The sequence below is a fragment of the Fukomys damarensis genome, unplaced genomic scaffold (assembly GCF_012274545.1).
Source record: "Fukomys damarensis isolate Sample0158 unplaced genomic scaffold, DMR_v1.0_HiC HiC_scaffold_23, whole genome shotgun sequence".
Lineage (NCBI taxonomy): Eukaryota > Metazoa > Chordata > Mammalia > Rodentia > Bathyergidae > Fukomys > Fukomys damarensis.
This window is the reverse complement of record NW_022900935.1, coordinates 63,820,589-63,841,182: the sequence shown is the minus strand read 5'-3', so window position 1 is coordinate 63,841,182 and position 20,594 is coordinate 63,820,589. Positions and strand designations below refer to the sequence as shown.

The 20,594-nt window shown below is 54.7% G+C and overlaps 1 protein-coding gene across 6 annotated transcripts in view; it reads right to left on the bottom strand.

Moving 5' to 3' along the window:
* Baiap2 (BAR/IMD domain containing adaptor protein 2) overlaps positions 1 to 20,594 on the bottom strand; it is a 70,452-nt gene that overhangs the window by 9,429 nt on the left and 40,429 nt on the right. For 3 of the 6 annotated variants that reach the window (XM_010618600.3, XM_010618598.2, XM_010618596.2), the window contains exons 4-10: positions 19,303 to 19,364; positions 18,795 to 18,866; positions 18,069 to 18,206; positions 3,980 to 4,132; positions 1,512 to 1,736; positions 1,158 to 1,359; positions 597 to 801 (exon numbers count right to left, since the gene is read on the bottom strand). In XM_010618600.3, the coding sequence (XP_010616902.1) occupies positions 597 to 801; positions 1,158 to 1,359; positions 1,512 to 1,736; positions 3,980 to 4,132; positions 18,069 to 18,206; positions 18,795 to 18,866; positions 19,303 to 19,364 (1,057 nt within the window). The remainder of the gene's footprint in view (positions 1 to 596; positions 802 to 1,157; positions 1,360 to 1,511; positions 1,737 to 3,979; positions 4,133 to 18,068; positions 18,207 to 18,794; positions 18,867 to 19,302; positions 19,365 to 20,594) is intronic. The other 3 variants (XM_010618595.3, XM_010618599.2, XM_010618597.2) reach the window with 1 other exon arrangement.

Sequence of the window (20,594 nt, the reverse complement as noted above, 5' to 3'; positions counted from 1 at the left end):
TACAGCTGGTTCACCATGACTGGTTTAGACTCTCGCTCCTGTTTACCCTCCACCACAGACACGGTCTCCTTCCTGTCTTGCCCAAAGGCATCTGCACAAAAAACATCCCGAGAAAGGGTAGCCCCTCACTTGCCCGCCTCAGCTGCAGCAAAAGCAAGGCCTTGGCACAGCCTCTCTGTGACAGGTGTGACCCTAGAACTTGATAATGAAAGTGGGGGCTGTTCAGACACAGGCCTTACACGCACCAAGGCTGTGATGTCTGGCGGCCGAGTCCCACTGCCACCTACCACCTGGGAAGCCAGGCACCTGCCCACGGGAAATGACCAGGTCCCTTATGACATGTATGCAGCTGGGGTGCCATGCCCTGTGTCAAATCGAGGGCTGTAGGAAGATTATGGGGCAGTGGGGGCAAAAGCTAATGAAGACCCCTCACCACGGCCACAGTTGCATGTGGGCAAGTCCTTGGGGTCACGCTCATGCTAGAACCACCTATGACCTGATCATCGGGCAGAGCCCAGTGTTGTGAGTGCCACTGCCCCAATGCTCACCATAGGGCCAGGCTACCCAGGACCCGGCCCCTCCAGATGGGCACTCACATCTTGGTCTTCTCACTCTCGCCGTAGTGCCAACCGTCACGAGCCTCGGGCACCAGCAGGGTGATCAGGTCTCCCTCCTTGAAACTCAGCAGGGTGCTGTTGTCGCCAGCCGCGTGGGAGAAAATGGCCTTCACCCGCATGCGGCCATTGCGCTCCAGCCCAGCTGCCATGGAGCTTGAGCGTGGCAAAGTCTTGTTCTCAGCTGCTGGGACAATGGGGTGGGCGTGAGGGGTGGGCCGTGGCAGAGGGGACCTGGGGTAGAGGCCAGGGAGCCTGGAGCCCTCAGACTGGACCCTGGACAGGACGGGAGAAGCTACAGCCTCCCACGCCCATCGGTCTGCCCTGGTCACTGAGCCAACCTGCGGGCGGCCCTGGCCCCACTGCCTTGCCGCGCACACACTGCACACCTATGCATGTGAACTCATGCACACACCTGCACAGCCATACACATGAATGTGCGTGCATGTGCTGCCTCCACTCACTGAACACACAAGCTTCCATGACCTCCCCAACAAGTGTGGCAATGCGAGAGACCCAAACCCAGCACCCGCAGGCCCTTACTGGTGGCGTAGCTGTTCTTCGGGGTCACACTCTTGCGCACAGGGAGTGTGTTGGAATAGGAGTCGCTCAGCTTGCTCTGAGACTGCGGGGGAGACAGGGATTTGGGCTGGGCAGCCTTGCGGTCAGCCCAGGGGTTGTAGTCCTCACTGTCCGGGCCTGCGACGCCATTCATGATGGGCGCGTTCTCCTGAGCAGACATCCGCTGGAGAGAAGAGGAGGCAGGGGCAGGGTGTCGCTGGGGGGCCAGCTCGGGAGAGAACACTCTGACGGGGGCCCTGGGCTCAGCACCCTGGGCCTGCCCTGGGAGGAGGGGCCATTCCCACACCGACGAGCTCCCAGGGGCCCAGGACTCACCCCCACAAATGGCGCCAGCTCAGGGGGCACTGGCAGGGGCTTGGCCCCAGGAATGGGATCCGAGATGACCAGGTTGGACTTGGAAGCTGACAGAGAGCTGGGAAGGATGGAGCCATTGCTGCTGGCCACCTGCTGCATGAGCTGAACAGCACGATCTGGGATCTTGTTGGGATCGGCACAGGCCTGCTGCCACAGTGGCAGCTTCTGGGCCAGCAGCTCTTTGCCCTGCAGGGAGAAGCGAGAGGGGGGAGTCAGGGCTGTCTGAAGGATCCCCACAGTGAGCACAGCCCTGACACTGCTCCCTTGCGTGTGCTCTGAGCCTGACTCGCAAAGGGAAGGTGAATGCTATGCTGCCACATGCTGTGAGGCCGGGGAACATCCGGGAGACCACACCATGGCCGGAGCCTGGTGGGGCCTCCGGGGGACTGGAGGAAGGAGAAATGGGCATGAGGCTCACACATCCAGACACGGGTGGGCAATGACACCAGAGAATGAACCACTAGGGAGGTAGGAGAGGGTGTCACGGTGGGGAAGTACGGGGCTGCTGGGTTTTGGGAATCTATCCCATACACACACCAGAGGACAGGGCTGGGGCCAGTGCTCCTGTCCAACCCGAGGGGTTAAGCAGCCTGGCTTTGCCTCTGCCTCTGGGTACAAGGAAGGCTGCCTGGGATACAGCCAACCACAAAAGCAAGAGGGTGGACAAGGAATGAGGAAGCCACGGTGGGGAACCAACGTCTGCTGTAGGGAGCTCCAAGTGGCAGCAGTCACTGGGATCCAAGCAGCAGCCCCTGCCCCTGGCCAGCAAGCCAAGTGGACTGCAAGGCTGCAGTGCAGTGAAGAATCTGCACTCTCTCCTGGGAGGTGGCTGTGGCTGCGGGACAGGGGCACTGCTCCCCAGCCTTCAGCCCCAGCACAGCATAGCCAGTGCTACAGCCACATACCCAGGTCTGTGCTTTCCTCCCTGACCCCATCGCTGGGCCTAGCTACCACTAGATGGCGCAGCTGCCTGCTACTGGCTGTAGAGCAGAGGCCCTGTCTGTGCACAGGCTGGAGACCTGCTCTGGGACAGGGCTCAAAGGTGGCGTGGTGCCACTCTGACCTGCTTTGCACTTGCCCACAGCTGGAGCAGGCCTGGGCAAGCAGAAAGCTCTGGGGAGGGAGGCATGTGTCTCCCTGGTGCCCCTGGCTGCAGGGACCAGCACGGTGGTTCTGGGTGCGTGCGCGAGTACACCTGTGAGTGTGTGGGGTGTACCTGTGCACCCTGCTAATCCCTGACCTGCTTCACTTGAACACAGCCAGGGCCTCCCTGGCCAGGCTGAGCTGCTGAACCACATCTTGAGTTCCGGAAATGCTCCAGGGACACGATCTGGTCCCAGTGCAGCACCTGCTCACGGACGATGGAGGAACAGGGCCCTGACCCCACCTATTACAGCAGGGAGCCTGTCCCTGGGGGCAACACCAGCAGCCATCTACCCCGCTGAGCTGTGACCCCAGTCCCCTAGGGCCTCCGATGAGGGGTTCACTCCACAGAGAAACCTGGCCACCTGCTCAGCAAGCCTGGGCCCAATACTGGGATGGGCAGCCTTCCAGGGTAGAATCACCCACACCTCAAGTCACTGCGGGACATCTAGCAGGAAATACGGGGCACAGAACATGTGGGAGGCAGGCCAAAGCAGCAAGGAAGGGGCCCTCACCAGCAAGTGGGAGTCTCAGGGATCAAGAAGGAGAAAAGGGTGAAGCTAAGGCCCCGAGCCCCCATGAGGCCAGTGGTTTGAAGGTGCAGAGGCATATGTGTCATCCAGGGAGACCCCCAGGGCCGTGTGGGGAAGAGTGAACCCAAGGGCCAGGATACAGAAGCAAAGGACAAGGGCAGGCTAGGAGGGGTGAGGTGGCCAGTTCCTGAGAGACAGCCAAGCTCTGGTAGTTGCTGGAGACGGGCCAGTGGGGGCCGGTGACATGGCCTCGTCTAGGATGGTAGAGGCCCCTGAGGCTGGGAGCTTTGCCCCGGTAAGTGAGCAGAGACATGGCTGAGGGGCCCTGTCACAAAGGGTAAGTGAAGGCACAGAGCCAACGCTGCCAGGAGGCCAGGTGGAGACCCCGCCCCCAGCAAGGAGTATATGGGCCACTCCCCATCCTATACCAGCCCTGGCCTTGCCAAGACATGGGTGGACTGAGGCCTCAAAACCCACCTGAGGACCTCCTCCCTCGGCAGGTGCTCAGCAGAGCGCCCAAGCGATTCCTGACACGGGTCTTCAGACTCGTGCCTTGGGACCCTGTAACTTCCTGTCAGAGCTCTATCCCCTGGAGTCTCCAAGGGCACGGAGGGGTGGGGGGTCACCCCAGCTTCCTCAGCACTGCAGCACGGGTGGAGTCCTGGCTCTGGCTGTGTGCACGCTGCTGGCTGGTGCCTGCTCACTTTGCCCAGTGGTCCCAGCCCAGAGCAGCAGCCCAGAAGCTGTGCTCACCTTGGAGTGGTAGGCAGCAGAGTTCTTGGCCACGGCACACTGCTTCTCCACCAGGAAACAGAACCTCCTGCGCTCCTCGGTGAGTGCCGTCTTGTAGCCGTCTGACACGTAGTTCTCCAGCTCACCCTGCTTATTGCTGATGGCGTCAATGTACTGGGGGCAGGAGGACAGTGGGGATGAGTAGGGGAAGAATGCACGGGGCTCTGGGTGGTCCTGAGGAAACAGCGGTGTCTGGGCCACTCAGGACAGGCCCATAACCACGTCCCCAGCGGCCACTCCCGTGTGCCTGTCCAAGCCGACCGGTGGAGCCAGGGTCTGCCTCCTGCAGATTTCAGGCCAAGGGGCCAGGCTCTAGGTCTCTCCTGAGGAGGAGAGGAGGCGAGTGTCCTGGTGACAGGCTGGCCCCTCTGTGTGGCCTTACCCACTGCACAGAAGCACTGTGGAGCGCCTTTTGTATGTGTCCCAGTGCCCTGGGCCACGAGGTGGCTGCTTGGTCCTCCTGTGACACCTGATGGTCCTTCAGCTTTCGAGTCTCTGCTCAAGCAGGAGATACTGGGGAGTTACAGTTGGGGACATTGATGACCAAGGGGACCTCAGAGGAGGTTTCTCTGCTGGGCAGGGAAAGCACCTCAGGACCACCCTGCAGGAGACTTATGTCCTTCCCAGGGTGACGCTTGAGAAGTTGAAAGGACAAAACATGGTCACTGAGTGGAAACAGGGCAGGCCGCTTCCTGGACATGCATGGATCACACTGGAGCAACCAGGATGTGCCGGGGGAGTGGACCTCACTGAGCCAAGAGCAAAACTGACCCAGACCCTGACCCTCTGCCTCAGTGCTCTCCCCTGGTGCCTCCAAGGTCGGGGAGGGGGGTGAAAATGGGCCCAAGTACAGTGGCTTTGGGAGCCTCTTGGCTCTTGAAGGTGCCCTGTGCTTAAAATGCCATCAAGGATGAGGTTGGCCACCCAGGTCTGCCAAGCTCACGGGGAACCCCCCAGCATGCATCCAGGGTGTCCTCTCCTCAGAATGAACTCCCTGTGTCCTGGAGTGGACCGTGCCCCACCGCTGACCAGGAGAAGCTTCTGCAGACCCACTTCCTGAGGAGGCCTCTTCCTGCAGGAGCAGGCCTGCCTGCAAGGGCACCTCCTGTCTGACTCACACTGCCTGCAGCTCTGACTCAGTGTGGGTGGGTGGCTGAGCGTGGGCAGTGAGGGTGTAAGCAGCAGGCTGTTCTCTGGGGGCCTCTCCGTGCAGGGCTCAGCTGGATGGCAGGGAGGAGCTCAGCTGGTACAGCCTGGTCCCCAGCCTACCACGTCTGCCTACCAGCCGGCACAAGTGAGCCACTGTCCCACCAAGGCTGCCCCACCTGGTCACTGCACACAGACCCTGCTCCCTCTGCTCCTGCAGCCCTCCCAATTCCACACTGAGCCCCATTCCTCCCCTCTGGCAGGGCAGTTTAAGTGGGCCTCAAAATAGCAGGCACTCCCCCTACCCCTAAAAGCTGGCTGGAGCCACCAGGAATGGGCCAAGGTCTGCTGCAGTGCCACAGGGCCTGCCTGCCTGAGGGATCCAGGGTGGCACTCAGGGAGAGGCTCTAGGGCAGCCCTGAGCAGGCTCTCCAGCAGCGCTGCCCTTGCTGTGATGGCACAGCCACCATCTCCTCCTCCTCCTACTCCCCAACTCCGCTGCTCCAAGAGCTCTTCCTCTGGTTATGCAACATGGGCCTACCGAGGCCGCCTCCTCCTGCTCCCAGAACCTCCCCCTCATTCTGAAACTCCTTCTCCGGGAAGGGGGGAGCAGCCACTGAGATGCGCAGAGCCTCTAGGGCTGTGGCAGGAAGGACGGGAGCAATGGAGGAAGGTACCCGGCACACTGTACCCTGGGCCCCTTTCCTAAGCTTTAGGGTGGGAAGGCCTGGGATGGAGCAGAGCAGGCTGAGGGAGATGGTGAGCTTGCGCCCAAAAAGAGGGGCCCCAAGCCACACACAGCCCTGGCCTGCAGCTGCCCAGAGGCTCCTTTTGCTTGGCTGAGCTAAAAAAAATGGGAAGAGAGGCCAGTGCCAGTCCCCAGGAATATTATTCTCTAACAGGACTTTGGACAGGGGAAAGCCATGCTTGGAACGTTCAGTTACCCTAGGACAGCAGCATAAACCAGGACACAAGGTCCCCTGGGTTCCCTTGCCCCGAGAATAGCACCTTCGAAACTGAGGCCCTGGAGCCAGTGCTGCCCACCCGATCGCTCGTTTCTAGGTTTGTAGGCTGCGGTGCAGCTTCCTATTGAGGTGCTACTCCCTGGGGTGCTGTGCACCGAACTGGGCACTGGCCTCATTAGCAGGGGCTGGGAGGGAGTGGTGCTAACTTTAAGATTTCTACTTAAGAGCCAGAGGAAGGCCGGGAGCCCCTCAGGCCACACCCCGGAGCCCAGTGAGGGGAAAACAGGCAGCCTGTCTGCAGGTGCCCCAAGTCTTCCCTTGCACCCAACTCCTGTAGGTGTCCCCTGAGCCGCCACTGGACAGCCAGCCCAGGCAGGGGCCACAAGGACCAGGACAGAGCCTCTGCGTCCTGCTAGGTTCAGCTGCCCTGAGCTCCTCTGCCTGCTCTGGGGCCACAGCAGAGCTAAGTCTCTGCTGGTGACACGAGGCTGCCACTTCTGTCCAGGAACGAGCGACTTCCCCAGCTTCTTTTAGCGGGTCTCCGACTCCTCATGGAAAAAGGCCACAAGTTCTCTGGGCAGGTCCTGGAAATGTGGGCCGAGTGAGGGGTGTCACCCCACGGAGGGGACAGCGGAGCCCGGGAGAGTGAGGAGGTGGCAGCCAGGTGGACAGGGGTGCCCACGGGGTGGGGGCGTCCGAGCTCTCTGAAGAGTACAGAGGATGACGTGAGGCCTACACCTCGACAGCGTGGAACAGGCCACTCGAAATGGCACTGAGCCTGTCCCCGCCCGCCCGCGCTGCCTCAGCTCCCTGCTTAGCTGGGTGCTATGGTGACGGCACTATAGAAACACCCAGCTGAAAGCATTTAAGACCCACAAAACACTCCACTTAGTCACCCTGGGCTGAACAGCCCTGTAATCTGAGAAGACAGAAGTGATAGAGCGTGTGTCTCCTCTTCTCCCCAGCAAGCCGTGACTCAGAGCGGGGAGGGGTGTTCTAGAACAATCCGAAGCCACAGTGCTTCAGCTGTTTCCCAGACACCTTGGCTGCTCCTGGAGGTCCCCTGCAGCTCACACAAATGAGGATGTAAATCTCCGTCTGCTGTCCCTGAGAACAAGGGCTCCCAAGGGGACAGCTTAGAATCCTGTCAGCTGTGCTGTGTGGGAACAGAAACGAGAACTGGACACCTCACACATTGCCAGGAATCACCAGGGACCTGGCGGCTACAGCCATGGGCTTCCCCAAAGCCTGCTGCCTGGGCCACATAGTGGTGGCCCGGGACCCAGGTCTGCACAAAGCCTTTAAATCTCCCCCCAGACCAAGAGCTCAGGCAAGAGTGGGGCCAGGACTGTGCAGAGGAGCCAGGCATCTTGGCCTCAAGGAGGAATGCCACGGGGTTAAACCATGCTGGGAAGGTCCTATGCTGTCCTGTCCCCAAAGTCATCTGTCAGTGGTATTCAGGTGCTCCAAGGAGTGCCTGGGTTAGACAGGTCATGAGGGTGGGACCGGAGGTGGCCTTAGTGGCTTTGTAAGGAGAGAGACCCAAGCTAGCACGTGTCCTTTCTGTGCTACATGACACGGTCAAGAAGGCCTCATCAGATACAGGCCAGGCACACAGACTCCCAGCCTCCAGCACTGGCCCAGGAGCTAAATAAACCTCCAACCTTTAAAAATCACCTGGTCTCAGCCAGGCGTGGTGGTGCACGCCTGTAATCCCAGCACTCGGGAGGTTGAGGCAGGAGGATTGCTGTGAGTTCAAGACCTGCCTAGGCTACCTAGTGAGTTACAGGTCAGTCTCAACTACACAGTGAGACACTCTCAAAAAAAAAAAAAAATTACCTGGTCTTGGGTATTTAGGTCCAGCAACAGAAAATGTCCTAAGGCAAATGTGTCATAGCAACACCCTTGGGAAGAAGACAGCAGTTCCCCTCTGGAAGGCTGTAGGGATTCTCAAGTACTGGGGTCCCCATGTCGTGGGAAAGGGGCCAAGGGCTTGCATCAAATTGGCAAGGGGTAGCTGTGAGCAACAGGGCCCAAACGCTCACAACCTGCCTACCACATGCCCTGAAGCCCTGCCCAGCCCCAGCTCACCATGAGGAAGCTCGGCCACTTCTGTCTACCCCAGTGAGCTGAACACCCGGCCAAGGTCCCAAGGGCCAAGTGAGGTGGGAGCTATAATGTCTGAGTGGCCCAGGCCCAAGGTTTAGGGCACAGTGCTCTGTCCCCAGCCACCCAGCTGCCGGGGCACACAGAGGTCTGAATGCCTGGGAGGACTTGGCCTTCAGCACCTCACAGTTCTATTTCCTCCTGGTAAGGACCCCAGGCTGATTTCACCCCCGAGAAAGGTGGGGCCCACCTGGTTTCTGGAGTCCATCCATGCTGACTGGTGGGGAAAGCTCTGCCCAAGCCAGAGCCAGCTCAGCTGCCCGCACCTCCTCACACCCCTCAGCGAAGCTCCCAGCCTCTGCTATTATCTCCTTTGAAGACCTAAACTATGGTTATTTCATCTTTGCTTTGTTAATTATACAGCCCTTTAAATAGAATCAATCTCTCCCCTCTCAGACCTCAGTCTGGATGTTTGGGCTGAGAACATGGAAGGGGCACAGAGTTGAATGAAGACCCTGGAGGCACTGAGGCCACTTGACCTCGTGTCACGATGAAAAGGAAAGTGGGTGGTTTCCCAGCTTGGGAGCCCCCCTGCTCCACAGCCCTCTAGCCCCAGACCAGGAGGGCTCCCTCTCCTTACAGGACACATTGGTGAGGGCCACACCTGCACCTTCAATGTCCCTTCCGAGAAGACAGCACAGGTAGCACAGGCAGGGATATTGGTTCACCCCGTAGCAGCCTTGGTCCAGGATGGCCTCAAGGAGCGGGGTGGAGGTACAGGCCTGTGTTCCTGCAGCAGGCCCTCAGATGGGTCAGCAGACACATGGGCTGGGCTGGCCAGATGCCCAGGTGGTCTCTGCCATCTGCCCTTAGGCTGGCAGGGTCCACCCTATGCCTGGCATGATTCTGAGTGGGGCTGGGCCTGTCTGTCTGCCTCCAGCTGCTGCTTTCTGGGCTCTCTCAAGACCTTTGGCGCCCCAGTACTGCTTGGGGTCTTGGCCTCGCCGAAACTCCTGGAGCCTGACACAGGCCAGGAAGGACAAACTGCTTACCCCAACCCGGCTCCACCACTCACAGCACACACTGCCAAGTGCAGCATAAACAGTAGGCTCCTAAGGTCGCTCCACTCCAGAGGGGACAAGGGCAAGGTTAGGGAGCACAGTAACAAGGGGCAGGGACAAAAGAGGAGGTGTCACGTGGCAGAGGGCTGTCACTCAGCAAGGCTCCTACCTGTGCTCTGTCTCAGAAAAACAAGGCTGGGGGAGGGGTCAAATGGGACAAAAACAAAACCAGGAAGGCTGGGGATTTAGCTCAGTGGAGCTGCCACCTGCCTCACAAGCTCCAAGACTGGAGTTTGATCCTTGGTACCAACAAACAAAAACAGGAGAAATCCAGCCCGAGATATGCAGAAGGGGACAGTGTGCACAGCCTACCTGGCTCCTTCCAGAGTGGCTGTGTGAGTCCTGGGCACAAGGAACCTCACTTCTTTCAGCCCTGGGGACACCCGCTGGCCAGGGAAGGCTCTGATCAGCAGCACCCAGGGCTCTGAGAATACAGTACTGAGGCAGCTTAGCTACTCTGAGGAGGAAGTACCTGGCCAGGCAAGAAAGCAGCTCTGGAGAGGCACCAAGTGGCCATGGGGCAGCCAGGAGGAAGAGAAAACTCAACCAGGAGAGTGACTTACTTCCTCCCACGGTGGGCAGCTCAGTGCAAACTCTCCCTGCCCCCTCCCCGCCTGGCCATGCAGCCCTGCAGCTGCCACCTGTGGGCAGAGCTCCTGAGGAAAGAGGAACAGGGTGGACCACTAAATTGTGGCTCTCTCCCTCCTCCACCTGGGCTCCAAGCACAAGGTGGAGATTTTACACATCCCTGTCCACGTGAAAGCACAGGCTGGGCATGCCCGAAGCCTGTCAGGACTAAAACAGCCCTTTTGTTCCTGAGGTGGACACAGAGTGCATCTGATGTGTCCCTGCAGAATGGTCCTGAACATTCCAAGCTGACAGGCTCTTCCCTAGGGCATGGACAGTGATTGAGTGGGGACCCAAGTCTACTGGGGGGAAGGGTGCAGCCCCTCAGGCCACAACGGGATGTGCCAAAAGCACATCCTCCTTTTATATAAAACTCTTCGTCCCAGTTAGTGCCCTAAATGCTTCTATGCTCTTGTTTCCTGACCTATAATTAAAATTAGTTCTTTCACAATTCAAGAGAAAGAGATGACAATCATAAATATATATGCACCAAATATTAATGCCCCCAACTATATAAAACAAATATTAAGAGACATGAAAAACCAAATTAGCAGTAATACAATTGTAGTGGGGGGGGCCTCAATATCCCACTATCACAGATAGATCATCTAGACAAAAAGTCAACAACAAAATACTAGCACTGAATCAAGCTTGTGAACAAATGGACTTAACAGATGTTTACAGAGTATTCCACTCCACAAAATCAGAATATACATTTTTTTTTGGGCTGCACATGGGTCATTCTCCAAAATACACCACATACTAGCTCACAGAGCTTGTTCAAATAAATGCAGAGAATCGAAGTTATCCCATGTATATTATCAGACCATAGTGCAATTAAACTGGAGATCAATATCATAAGAAACCATAAGAACTTCACAAGCTCATGGAAATTGAACAGCACTCTCTCCTGAACAATCAATGAGTCACAGAGGAAATTAAAGAAGAAATTAGTCAGCTTTTACAAATAAATGATAATGCCAGTACAACATACAGGAATCTGTGGGACACAATGAAAGCAGTTCTATGTGGAAAATTCATAGCAGTGAATGCCCACACTAGGAAAACAGAGAGAGCTCAAATAACCTGATGATGAATCTTATGACTCCTAGAAAAAAGGAGAGGAAGAAAAACCCAAAGCTCATATAAGGGAGGAAATTATAAAGATCAGAGCAGAAAAAAGACAATGCAATGGAAACTAAGAATGATACAAAAAGAAAAATCAATGAATTGAAGAGTTGGTTATTCGCAAGAATAAATAAAATCAATAAACCCTTAGCCAACCTTGTCAAAAAAAAAAAAAAAAGGAAAGAAAAGGCTCAGATCCATGCAATTAGGAATGAAAAAGGTGAAGTCACAACAGAACCAGCAGAAATCCAGAGGAGCATCAATACCTACTTCAAGAAACTGTACTCTAATAAAATGGAAAACACAGAAGAAATGGTCAGATTTCTTCGTAATTATGAATTACCAAAGTTGAACGAAGATTTAAAAAAAAATTCTAAACACCCCAATTACAATCAGTGAAATTGAAAATGTAATTAAAAATTTACCAACTAAGAAGAGTGCAGGTCCTGATGGCTTCACTGTTGAATTCTACAAGACATTTAGAGAAGAACTATTGCTACTACTCTTTAAACTTTTCAGTGAACTTGAAAGGGAAGCAATACTTCCAAATTCATTCCCAGAAGCAAGTGTTACTTTGATTCCCATACCAGGAAAAGACCCAACCAAAAAAGAACTACAGGCCAATCTCCCTAATGAACATAGATGCAAAAATCCTCAGTAAGATACTGGCAAACAGAATAAAGAGGGTCATCAAGAAGATCATACACCCTGACCAAATTGGATTTATTCCAGGGATGCAAGGATGGTTCAACATATGTAAATCAATAAATGTAATACACTATGTTATCAGAGTCAAGGACAAAAACCATATGATCATCTCAATAAACGCAGAAACATTCAGCTAAATTCAACACCCATTCATGACAAGAATCCTGCAGAAAGTTGGAATAGAAGGTTTTTATCTCAACTTGATAAAGGCTATCTATGAAAAACCAGCAGCCAACATCATATTAAATGGCCAAAAACTGAAAACCTTCATGTTAAAATCAGGAACAAGACAAGGATGTCCATTATTACCACTCCTGTTCAATATATAGCCACAGCAATTAGACATGAGAAAGAAATTAAAGCATTAAAGATAGGAAAGGAAGAAGTTAACCTATCATTATTTGCTGATATAATACTCTACATAGAAGACCCAAAAAACTTTGCCAAAAGGCTTCTAGATTTAATTGACACTTTCAGCAGAGTAGCTGAATACAAGGTCAACACTCAAAAATCAATAGCCTTCTTGAACACAAATAACAGACTCAATGAGAGAGAAATTAGGGAAACAATTCCTTTCACTATAGCATCCAAAAAAATGAAGTATTTAAGAATCAAACAAAGGAAGCAAAACACCTCTACACTGAAAACTACAGCACTCTGAAAAAAAGATCAAAGAGGATATAAGAAAATGGAAACATATCTCCTGCTCCTGTGTAGGAAGAATCAACATAGTGAAAGTGGCCATACTACCAAAAGTGCTATACAGATTTAATGAAATCTCTATTGAAATTCCAACAGTATTTTTCACAGAACTTAAGAATAAAAAAAATTTTTTTGGAACCAGAAGAAACCCAGAATAGCAAAAGCAATTCTAAGCAACAGAGACATGACTGGGGGGCATCACAATCCCCAACTTGAAACAATACTACAAAGCCACTGTGATAAAAACAGCATGGTACTGGCAAAGAAAAAGACCCAAGGATCAGTGGGATAGCATGGAAGATACAGAAACAACTACAGATGCACTCAGCTACATCATCTTTGACAAAGAAGCCAACCACCCTCAGTGGAGGAAAGATAGTCTCTTTAATAAATGGTGTTGGAAAAACTGGATTTCAACCTGCCAAAGATTAAAACTAGACCCTTATTTTTTGCCATGCACTAAATTAAAATCCAAGTGAATTAAAGATCTAAATATTAAAATAGAAACACTAAACTTGCTGGAAGATAAATTAGGCAGAACTTTCGAAGACATTGGCATAGGAAAAGACTTTATGAACAAATCCTCAGTAGCACAGGAACTAGCACAAAGAATCAACAACTGGGGCCTTATCTTATTAAAAAGCTTCTGCACTGCAAAAGAAACCACCAACAGAGCTAAGAGACAACTTGCAATGCGGGAAAAAAGTTTTACCAGCTGCTCTTCAAACAAAGGTCTATTATCTAGAACACATAAAGAAGTACCCCCCCCAAATATAAAGACCTGATTCAAAAATGGGCATCTGAAATGAACAGACATAAAAGCAGCAAATAAATATATGAAAATATGTTCAACATCACTGGTCATTCAAGAGATGCACATGAAAACAACACTGAGATTCCACCTCACCCCAGAAAGAATGGCTGCTATCAAGAAATCAACCAATAACAAATGCTGGCGGGGTTGTGGGGAAAAAGGAACTCTTCTCCATTTTTGGTAGGAGTGCAGACTGGTGCAACGACTGTGGAAATCAAAATGGAGATACCTCAAAGAACTAGGATTAGAGGTTCCATTTGACCCAGCTATCCCTTTGCTGGGCATCTTTCCAAAAAAAAATTAAAAGAATCATACCACAGCAATATATGTGCACCCAGGTTTATAGCAGCACGGTTTGTGATAGCCAAAACTTGGAAACAGACCAATTGCCCATCGGTTGGAGACTGGATTAAGAAGTGGTTTTTCTAAAAAATGGAGTACTACTCAGCCATAAAGATTGAGAAACTAAGAGTCATTCATAGGAAAATGGATGCATATTGAGGCCATACTCTTAAGTGAAATAAATAAGACACACATGTAAATACCAAATAGTTTCTCTGGTATGAAAAATTAAGTGTAAATAAGATCCAAATTATGTAAGTGATAATGTGAAATAGGAAGAAAAGGGCTAAAGGTGTAGGGGAAGTGGGAAGGGTAGGAGAAAGGAAATAAGGGAAAAGAAAAAATATGAGAAAAGGAAAAATGGAAACAAAGCCTTTATAAATAGGGGAGGGGAGAGGGTGAAGGGAGGGCAGGGTTATGGGGAAAAATGGGAACCAAGATCTGTCATATAAAGATATAAGATCCCATTGATGACTGTAACTACTGTATACCTAAAAAGTATCAATAAACTCAATGAAAAAAAAAATAAATAAATAAAGTTAGTTTTTTCTGCGGAAATCCCAACCCACAGCCCCAGCAAGCTTGGGACAGCCCCAAGCCCAAGCAGCTATCACGCTGACTGGGGATGACAGGCTCGGCTCCTCTCTCTCTGGGCAGGGTCTAGGTAACCTCACTCTCCTACCACCAAGCAGCTGTATCTCCCGCCCCGCCACCCCTGTGGGTGCTGATCACTCTGGGCACAGCTGTCCTCAGTTTGGGACACAAGCCTGGCCACTGTCACACATGGACTCACCTCTGCAATGCTCAATGGCAGAGGGGCTATAGGGGAGACAGCATGTGCTGGGGGCCCTCCGCCAGGCAGATGCCGAGGGCACAGGGCCACCCTGTGAGTTCCAAGGGCTCACCCTTGATTGGTAGTGGCTGCAGCATCTCCCAAGTGAGTTCCTGTCCAGAAGTCCCCAGACAAGACCCAGGAGGCTGAAGGGGGCTGTAGCTATGTCGAGCTCCAAACACACCGGTGACGCCAGCCACCCATCCTCAAGGTAAACCACTCACCTCTCGGGTACAGCGGGGAACCCAAGTCTGACAATGACACCTCAGAGCCCTCCCTTCCAGCCCCCAGCCACACCTGAGAAGACCAGGGTGGCAGGGATTCAAGCCGCTCTTCCTCTAAAGGTGGCAGCAAGAGTGGTCAGCACAGGGGCACAGGCTTTAGCGATGATTCAGAGGGAAACTGTGGCAACCATGGGATCCCACACCCAGATGCCTGCCTCACTGCTCATGGGCTGCACCATGCCAGGCCCTCAAAAGCCAACACCATGAACCACAGCCTGGCTGGAGACCCAGACTTACCCCGGGGGGAGCCCGGCAAAGTACTCAGGGCTCCCCAGTAGGTCAGCGCAGGAGGATGACAAGTTCAAGCTCAGCCTGGGCGACTTAATGAGACTGTGTCTCAAAAAGTAAAAAAAGGCTTAGGGTATAGCATGCGTGAGGCCCTGAATTCAACTCCTAGTACTCACCCCTCCCCCCAGAAGGCGGAGAGTCCTGTGCTTCCTTGGTAACAGGCGACCTGCAGGAAAGCCAGCTCTGAGGGGCTGGGCTGACAGGGAAATTGAGGCCAGGCAGAGGGTGGGGCCTGAGAAGGGGGAGGAGCTGGCACAGAGGGGCAGGGCCTCGCAGAGGGCAGCACCAGCCAGCTCAGCTCAGCCGCTGGGACATTTCCTGCTGCTCCGAGGCCAAGGTGCTGCAGCACTGCCCCCAAAAGGGCCACACCTGCAACAGAAGTCAGAGCCTGGCCTGGCTGAGATCCCACAGGCCCCAAGGGCTGCCCGAGGATGGCAAGGCTCCCTGAGCAGCCGGGCAGGTGGGGCATCCAGCACAGTGGCCAGGGCGCCTCCCGCCCGGTTTCAGCAGGACCCAGGGCGGCTGTACCCCGCCTGGGATGTGGAGTGAGGGACTCACAGGTACCCTGCCCGGCCCCAGGCTTCTCCGCCACTGGGAGCAGCCTCTCTGCTTCCCACCCTCAAGCACAAATGGAAGGAGCCGGGCGCAGCTCCACGTGAAGCACTCGCCCAGAACTCACAAGGCCCTGGGTTCGTCCCCAAGCACCACAGGGAAAGGAATGAAAATACCGAGCACTGTGAAGCACCCACGTGGCAGCCTTTGCTCCGCTCCGCGCTGAGTGGGATGCCCGGCCCTTCCCAAGAAGAGCTCAGCTGTCGGGGAAATCAAACACTTGGCTGCTTCTTGTAAGAGACAAGGAAGCAGAAGTTTCGGAGAGGCAGAAGTGGGGACCCGGGAAGGGAGCCAGAGCACCAGCGACATGGGGGTGGACACCAGCTTCTTCTAGCTGGGGGGCCCTTCCTGTCCATGCCCAGAGAAGGGAGAGTGCCTACCTCAGTCGGGGAAACAGGCTCAGAAAGGCACTGCGAGTTCTCTCTGCCAGGAGGCAGCTTAGTGAGCGCCAGGTGGTGGGGTCAGAGACAGGCCCAGGAAGCAAAGTTAGCATCAGATGTAGCCAAGAGAAGGCTGAGGTGCTGGACAGCGTGGTCACAGCCAGAAGCACCCACACCTGGGGCCTTGCTGCACTCCACGCTTAGCTTGCAGCCTCTCCTGCTCTTGCTCACCCCAACCCCACTGCGTTTTCCCCCTGGCCCGGGCTCCACAAACCCAGCTGGGCAGGCACCACTGAGCACAGGGGACTCCTAGCGAGCTGGCCACAGCGTGGGCCTGGCCCTGAGCAGGAAGAGCCTCACACATCCACGTGACCCATGGCTGCTGCCGTGAAGGGAAGGCGCCAGTATTCCAGGGTAAAAGCCAACGCGGGCACGCCCACACGCTACAGGGCAGACGAACCTCCCAACAGGCTCCCGACACCAAACCGCACACAAAAGGCGACAGCATGTGGGACTCAGCCACAGGAAAACCCAGGACAGGACTCTACAAGGGTAGGCGGCGAGATAGTGCTGACCGGGAGGGAGGGGGTGAAGGGGAAGTGGGGGTGACTGATGCGTATAGGGCTCTTTTGGGGGTGGTAAAAAACGCTCCAAAATTGGAGCAATAGTTTCACAACTCTGGGAAAACCACTGAACTGTACACTTGAAGTGTAAGATTGTATGGCATGTACATTATTTTTCAATCAGGCTGTTACTGATTTTAAAAAAGCGGGGACCTCAACTGCAATCACACTTGTGCTGCCTACCACCTTAAGCAGGATACTGTCCACTGCTTAAGAATCCAAAGGGAATCAAAGGTCAGAGAAAAGAGAAAATACCAGTGTCCATGTTCCTCAACTGCACAGGGCCACTGGAAGAGGCAGTTCAGGGAAAAGGCTCAAAATGGCTCTTGGCAACAGCATCTGTCCTTAGAGCAGCCATGGGCTATGGACAGTAACCAAAACAAAGTAACCAAAACAAAGACTCTGGACACACAAAAATGTGCCCCACGTGGGGACAGCAGGACTCATTATTACCACATTGCAGAACCAAATGTGTAAGAGCCCTCCCAGGCAGAGGAGCTGATAGGGATCCACTTCCGGCACAGCCCGGCTCCTCCAGGTGTCCCCTTGGGGCTGCTTGCTGCTTACCACTGCACGGATGGACCCAGAACTGTCCTCCTGCTCCTAGGCCAGAGGCACTGACTGCCAGAAAGAAGGCTGGGGCCCCAGGCCAGAGACTCAGCCCAGAGCCACACCCAGACCTGCCCTGGGATCCTTCCAGAAGCTTCTGCTAGGACAGCTGGGGTTTTCCAGCTGACTCCTCTACACAGCTGGATGTCTTGCTTTGCGTGCCCTGCTTATTTGTGCTGCAGTGACCTCAGGAGTGGACAAGGGGTGTCTGGGCCTGCTCTGTGTCAGGACACTGGCTGGGGGAGTATTAATGACATACCACGTGTGTCATTTGTGTCATTATGGGACACGATGTGCTAAACCTGGTCTGCTTAGCAGGCAATACCGGCAGGATGGGGAGAAAAACACAAAAATCCAGCCTCTCAGGAGCTCCTGGAGCCATGTGCCATGGCTACCCCTAACCAGCTAGGCTGGGACGGGCAATCACAGTGATTAGTAAGTCAGATCTGGTTCCTGGAGCAATCTAGAGGCACAGACGGAGGATTTAATTTGGGTTTCTGCTCCAGTAGTCAAGAAACTCCCAGCAGCCTTTGCTGCCCTGACAGCAGGGCAGGAGGCCGGCCTTCCTACCAGCTGGGGACACAGGCATTTGCTCCAGATCTGCCAGGAGAGCAGGTCCAGGGGCCTGGCTGAGTGGGAGTGACGGCTGTGAGCAAGCAAGGGGTTTTTCCCTCGCCTGTCACTAACAGGCCAGGCAGCCCCCGCTGGAGAAGAGGCCCCACGGAGGGAGCAAGCCTCGAGCACCCACGCTGGGCAGCCCTACCTGCAGTTCCTTGTCCGAGTACTTCTGCGGGTTTTTGCTCCCCTGGCTCTTCTTGCGGAGTTTCTTCAGCTCAGCCTGGCATTTGTCCAGAGCATCTCCTTTGCTTCTCTGCTCTGTCTGGTATTTCTTCAGTGCAGCCTGAAGGTGCACAACAGAACAGGCCCATGAGTGCCATCGGAGCAGCTCAGGAGGAGCTCCCTTCCTCCTCCTCCCTCAGCAGGCCCTGGTACAAGACTGCAGGAAGGACTTGGCAGAGATCAGAGGAGCCACAGCTGAAGACTTCAGCCCTGCCCTGCCTTAGCAGGTCTCTGCTTCCCACAGAGGAAAATCAGATCTGGGGAAGGCGTCCAGACCCATGTCCTTGTTAAGTGCAGTAAACGGGTGCAGGAACTCATAAACTTGGGGTGGTATACGCAGCCAGGAGCTGGGGCCCATAATTTTCCTCCAGCTCATGGGAAAAGAACGCAAGATAGGACAGCCCAGGGTGCCTAGGGGGCTCCAGGGGGCAGCAAGGCCATGTCATTGGCTTTACAAGTGACAGAGTGGGGGCACTGCACACAGGGTGTGAGACACAACAGGCTCACCCACAGGGTCATAGATGGGCACTAGGAACACTCAGGCCAATGGCCCTGCCTGGACAGGAAGCACAGACAGGAAGCTGATGCAGGCAGAGGGAAGGGTCCGGACACACACGAGCCCAGGAAGTGTGCTGTCCGGGGTACTTACACTCAGATACCGGGAGTCCAGCTCTACCTTCTGCTCCAGCTGCGTGAGCAGTTCATTGTGAAAAGACTTCAGCTAGATATGGAGAAAACAGACCATACTCAGCCCGGGAGCAGGAGCCCAGGACTCTGGACCCTGAGGAGCAAAGGCTGCAGGACTGAATGTGGACAGAAGTCCCAAATGCTGGATTATCTGGGTGGTCCACAGCCCCAAAGGTCCCATTTGCCTGGGAAAACAGAACCTGCCTCTCCTGAACTTCTGCCACAGAACCTTTCTGGCCCAGGCCAGCTGAGCCTGACACCTGGGCCTGGTCCTCCTCCCAGGCCCTCCTGTATCCCAGGACCCCAGGCTGTTCAGCATGGCTATGGGACCTCTGCTCCTGAGCCCAGGGCACGCCTCTGGCAGTGTGACCCCAGGACTGTGGCATAGTCCCACGTGGACTGAGGGTCAAAGCATTCAGTAGCTCTGATACCCAACTGCCCTCCACTTAAAAAGCAGGCACTGAACTCACCATCTCTTCCAGCTGGTTCTGGATCTGCCTGTGGACTTCGGCCATCTGGAAGAGAACGTCCCCTAGGAAGGCAGGGCAGCAAGAAAGAAAACAGGTTACACACACCAAACTGCCACCTTGCCCCTATCCCGAGGCAGAGCAGGACACCAGCAGGCCGTCCTGGGGACCTGTGGTCTGGGGACGACAGGAGGTTCTGCTCAGTAAGTTCCTGTTGGCTGCCTGTGACCCGAAGCAGAGGGGCTTCCAGGGGCCAGGGCTGGACAGAAGGGGTGTGGGAGGGGTGTGAAGAGGAACAAAACTCTAGGATGAAAACAGCCTCAGGAAAGAGCATCTGGCATCTTTGGGGACCGCAAATGTCTATGAAGCAAATGCTCAGGACAGAGTTGTGTGCACGCCTCCACTCGGGCACTGCTGAGGGCGCACACACGCAGGCGCCCACAACTACCCACCCAAGGTGGGCGGCTTCCTTCCACTCACTCTGCTCCTGTCAAGGCGGCGGACACAGAGAAGACCAGATGCAGAGGCCTTGGGAACTCAGGGGACAGAGAGAAGAGCCGGGAGAAGCCTCTGGGATGAGAGGCTCCCACACTTCTCTCTCTCAGCGGGACAGTGAGTCAGCAGAGCCCCACCCCAAAATCAATGCCTGTGGAACTCAGGCCCCCAGCAGGGAACGTGCAGCTGCATCTGTCCCTGAGACCCTCAGGACCAGCTGCCCCTCAGGCAAATGGCCTCAGGTCCCTTTCTGCAGACAGAGGGGCTGGAATTCAGGGGTGCAGGCAAATATTTGCTGAGCGGCCATTTCCAGGATCCAGCCCTGACCACATGCTGTGGACACAAACAACAGAACGGCCTTTTCCTGCCTGGAGCATGGGTCCTTTTCTGGTAAGCCCTGCCCCCAATTCCTGCCTGAAGGACTGACTTTCTGCTCCTATCTGGACACCGGGGGTCATATGGCCCAGGGATGGGCTCCAGACTTGAGCGGCTCGGAGCTACTGAGGAGTCCCCGGTGCCCACAGAAACCAGAACAAGGCCTCTGGAGCCATGGAGGACTAGATGACACTTCCCCCAGGAGCACAGCCAGCCCCAGGTGTCTCTGCCCCTCCTGGGAGTTTGTCTGCGCTCCAGGGAGGCCAGCTCCTCCAAGGCTGCCCCAACGCTAATGGCCACAGGGACACTGAGCACTGACGGAGGACCGGGCCCTGAACAGACAACTCTCTCAATCAGCACAACTTGCCAGGCGCGCCGGCCCCTCCCCCAGCGAGCAGGCAGAGCCGCCCAGCGGCCGGGTGGTG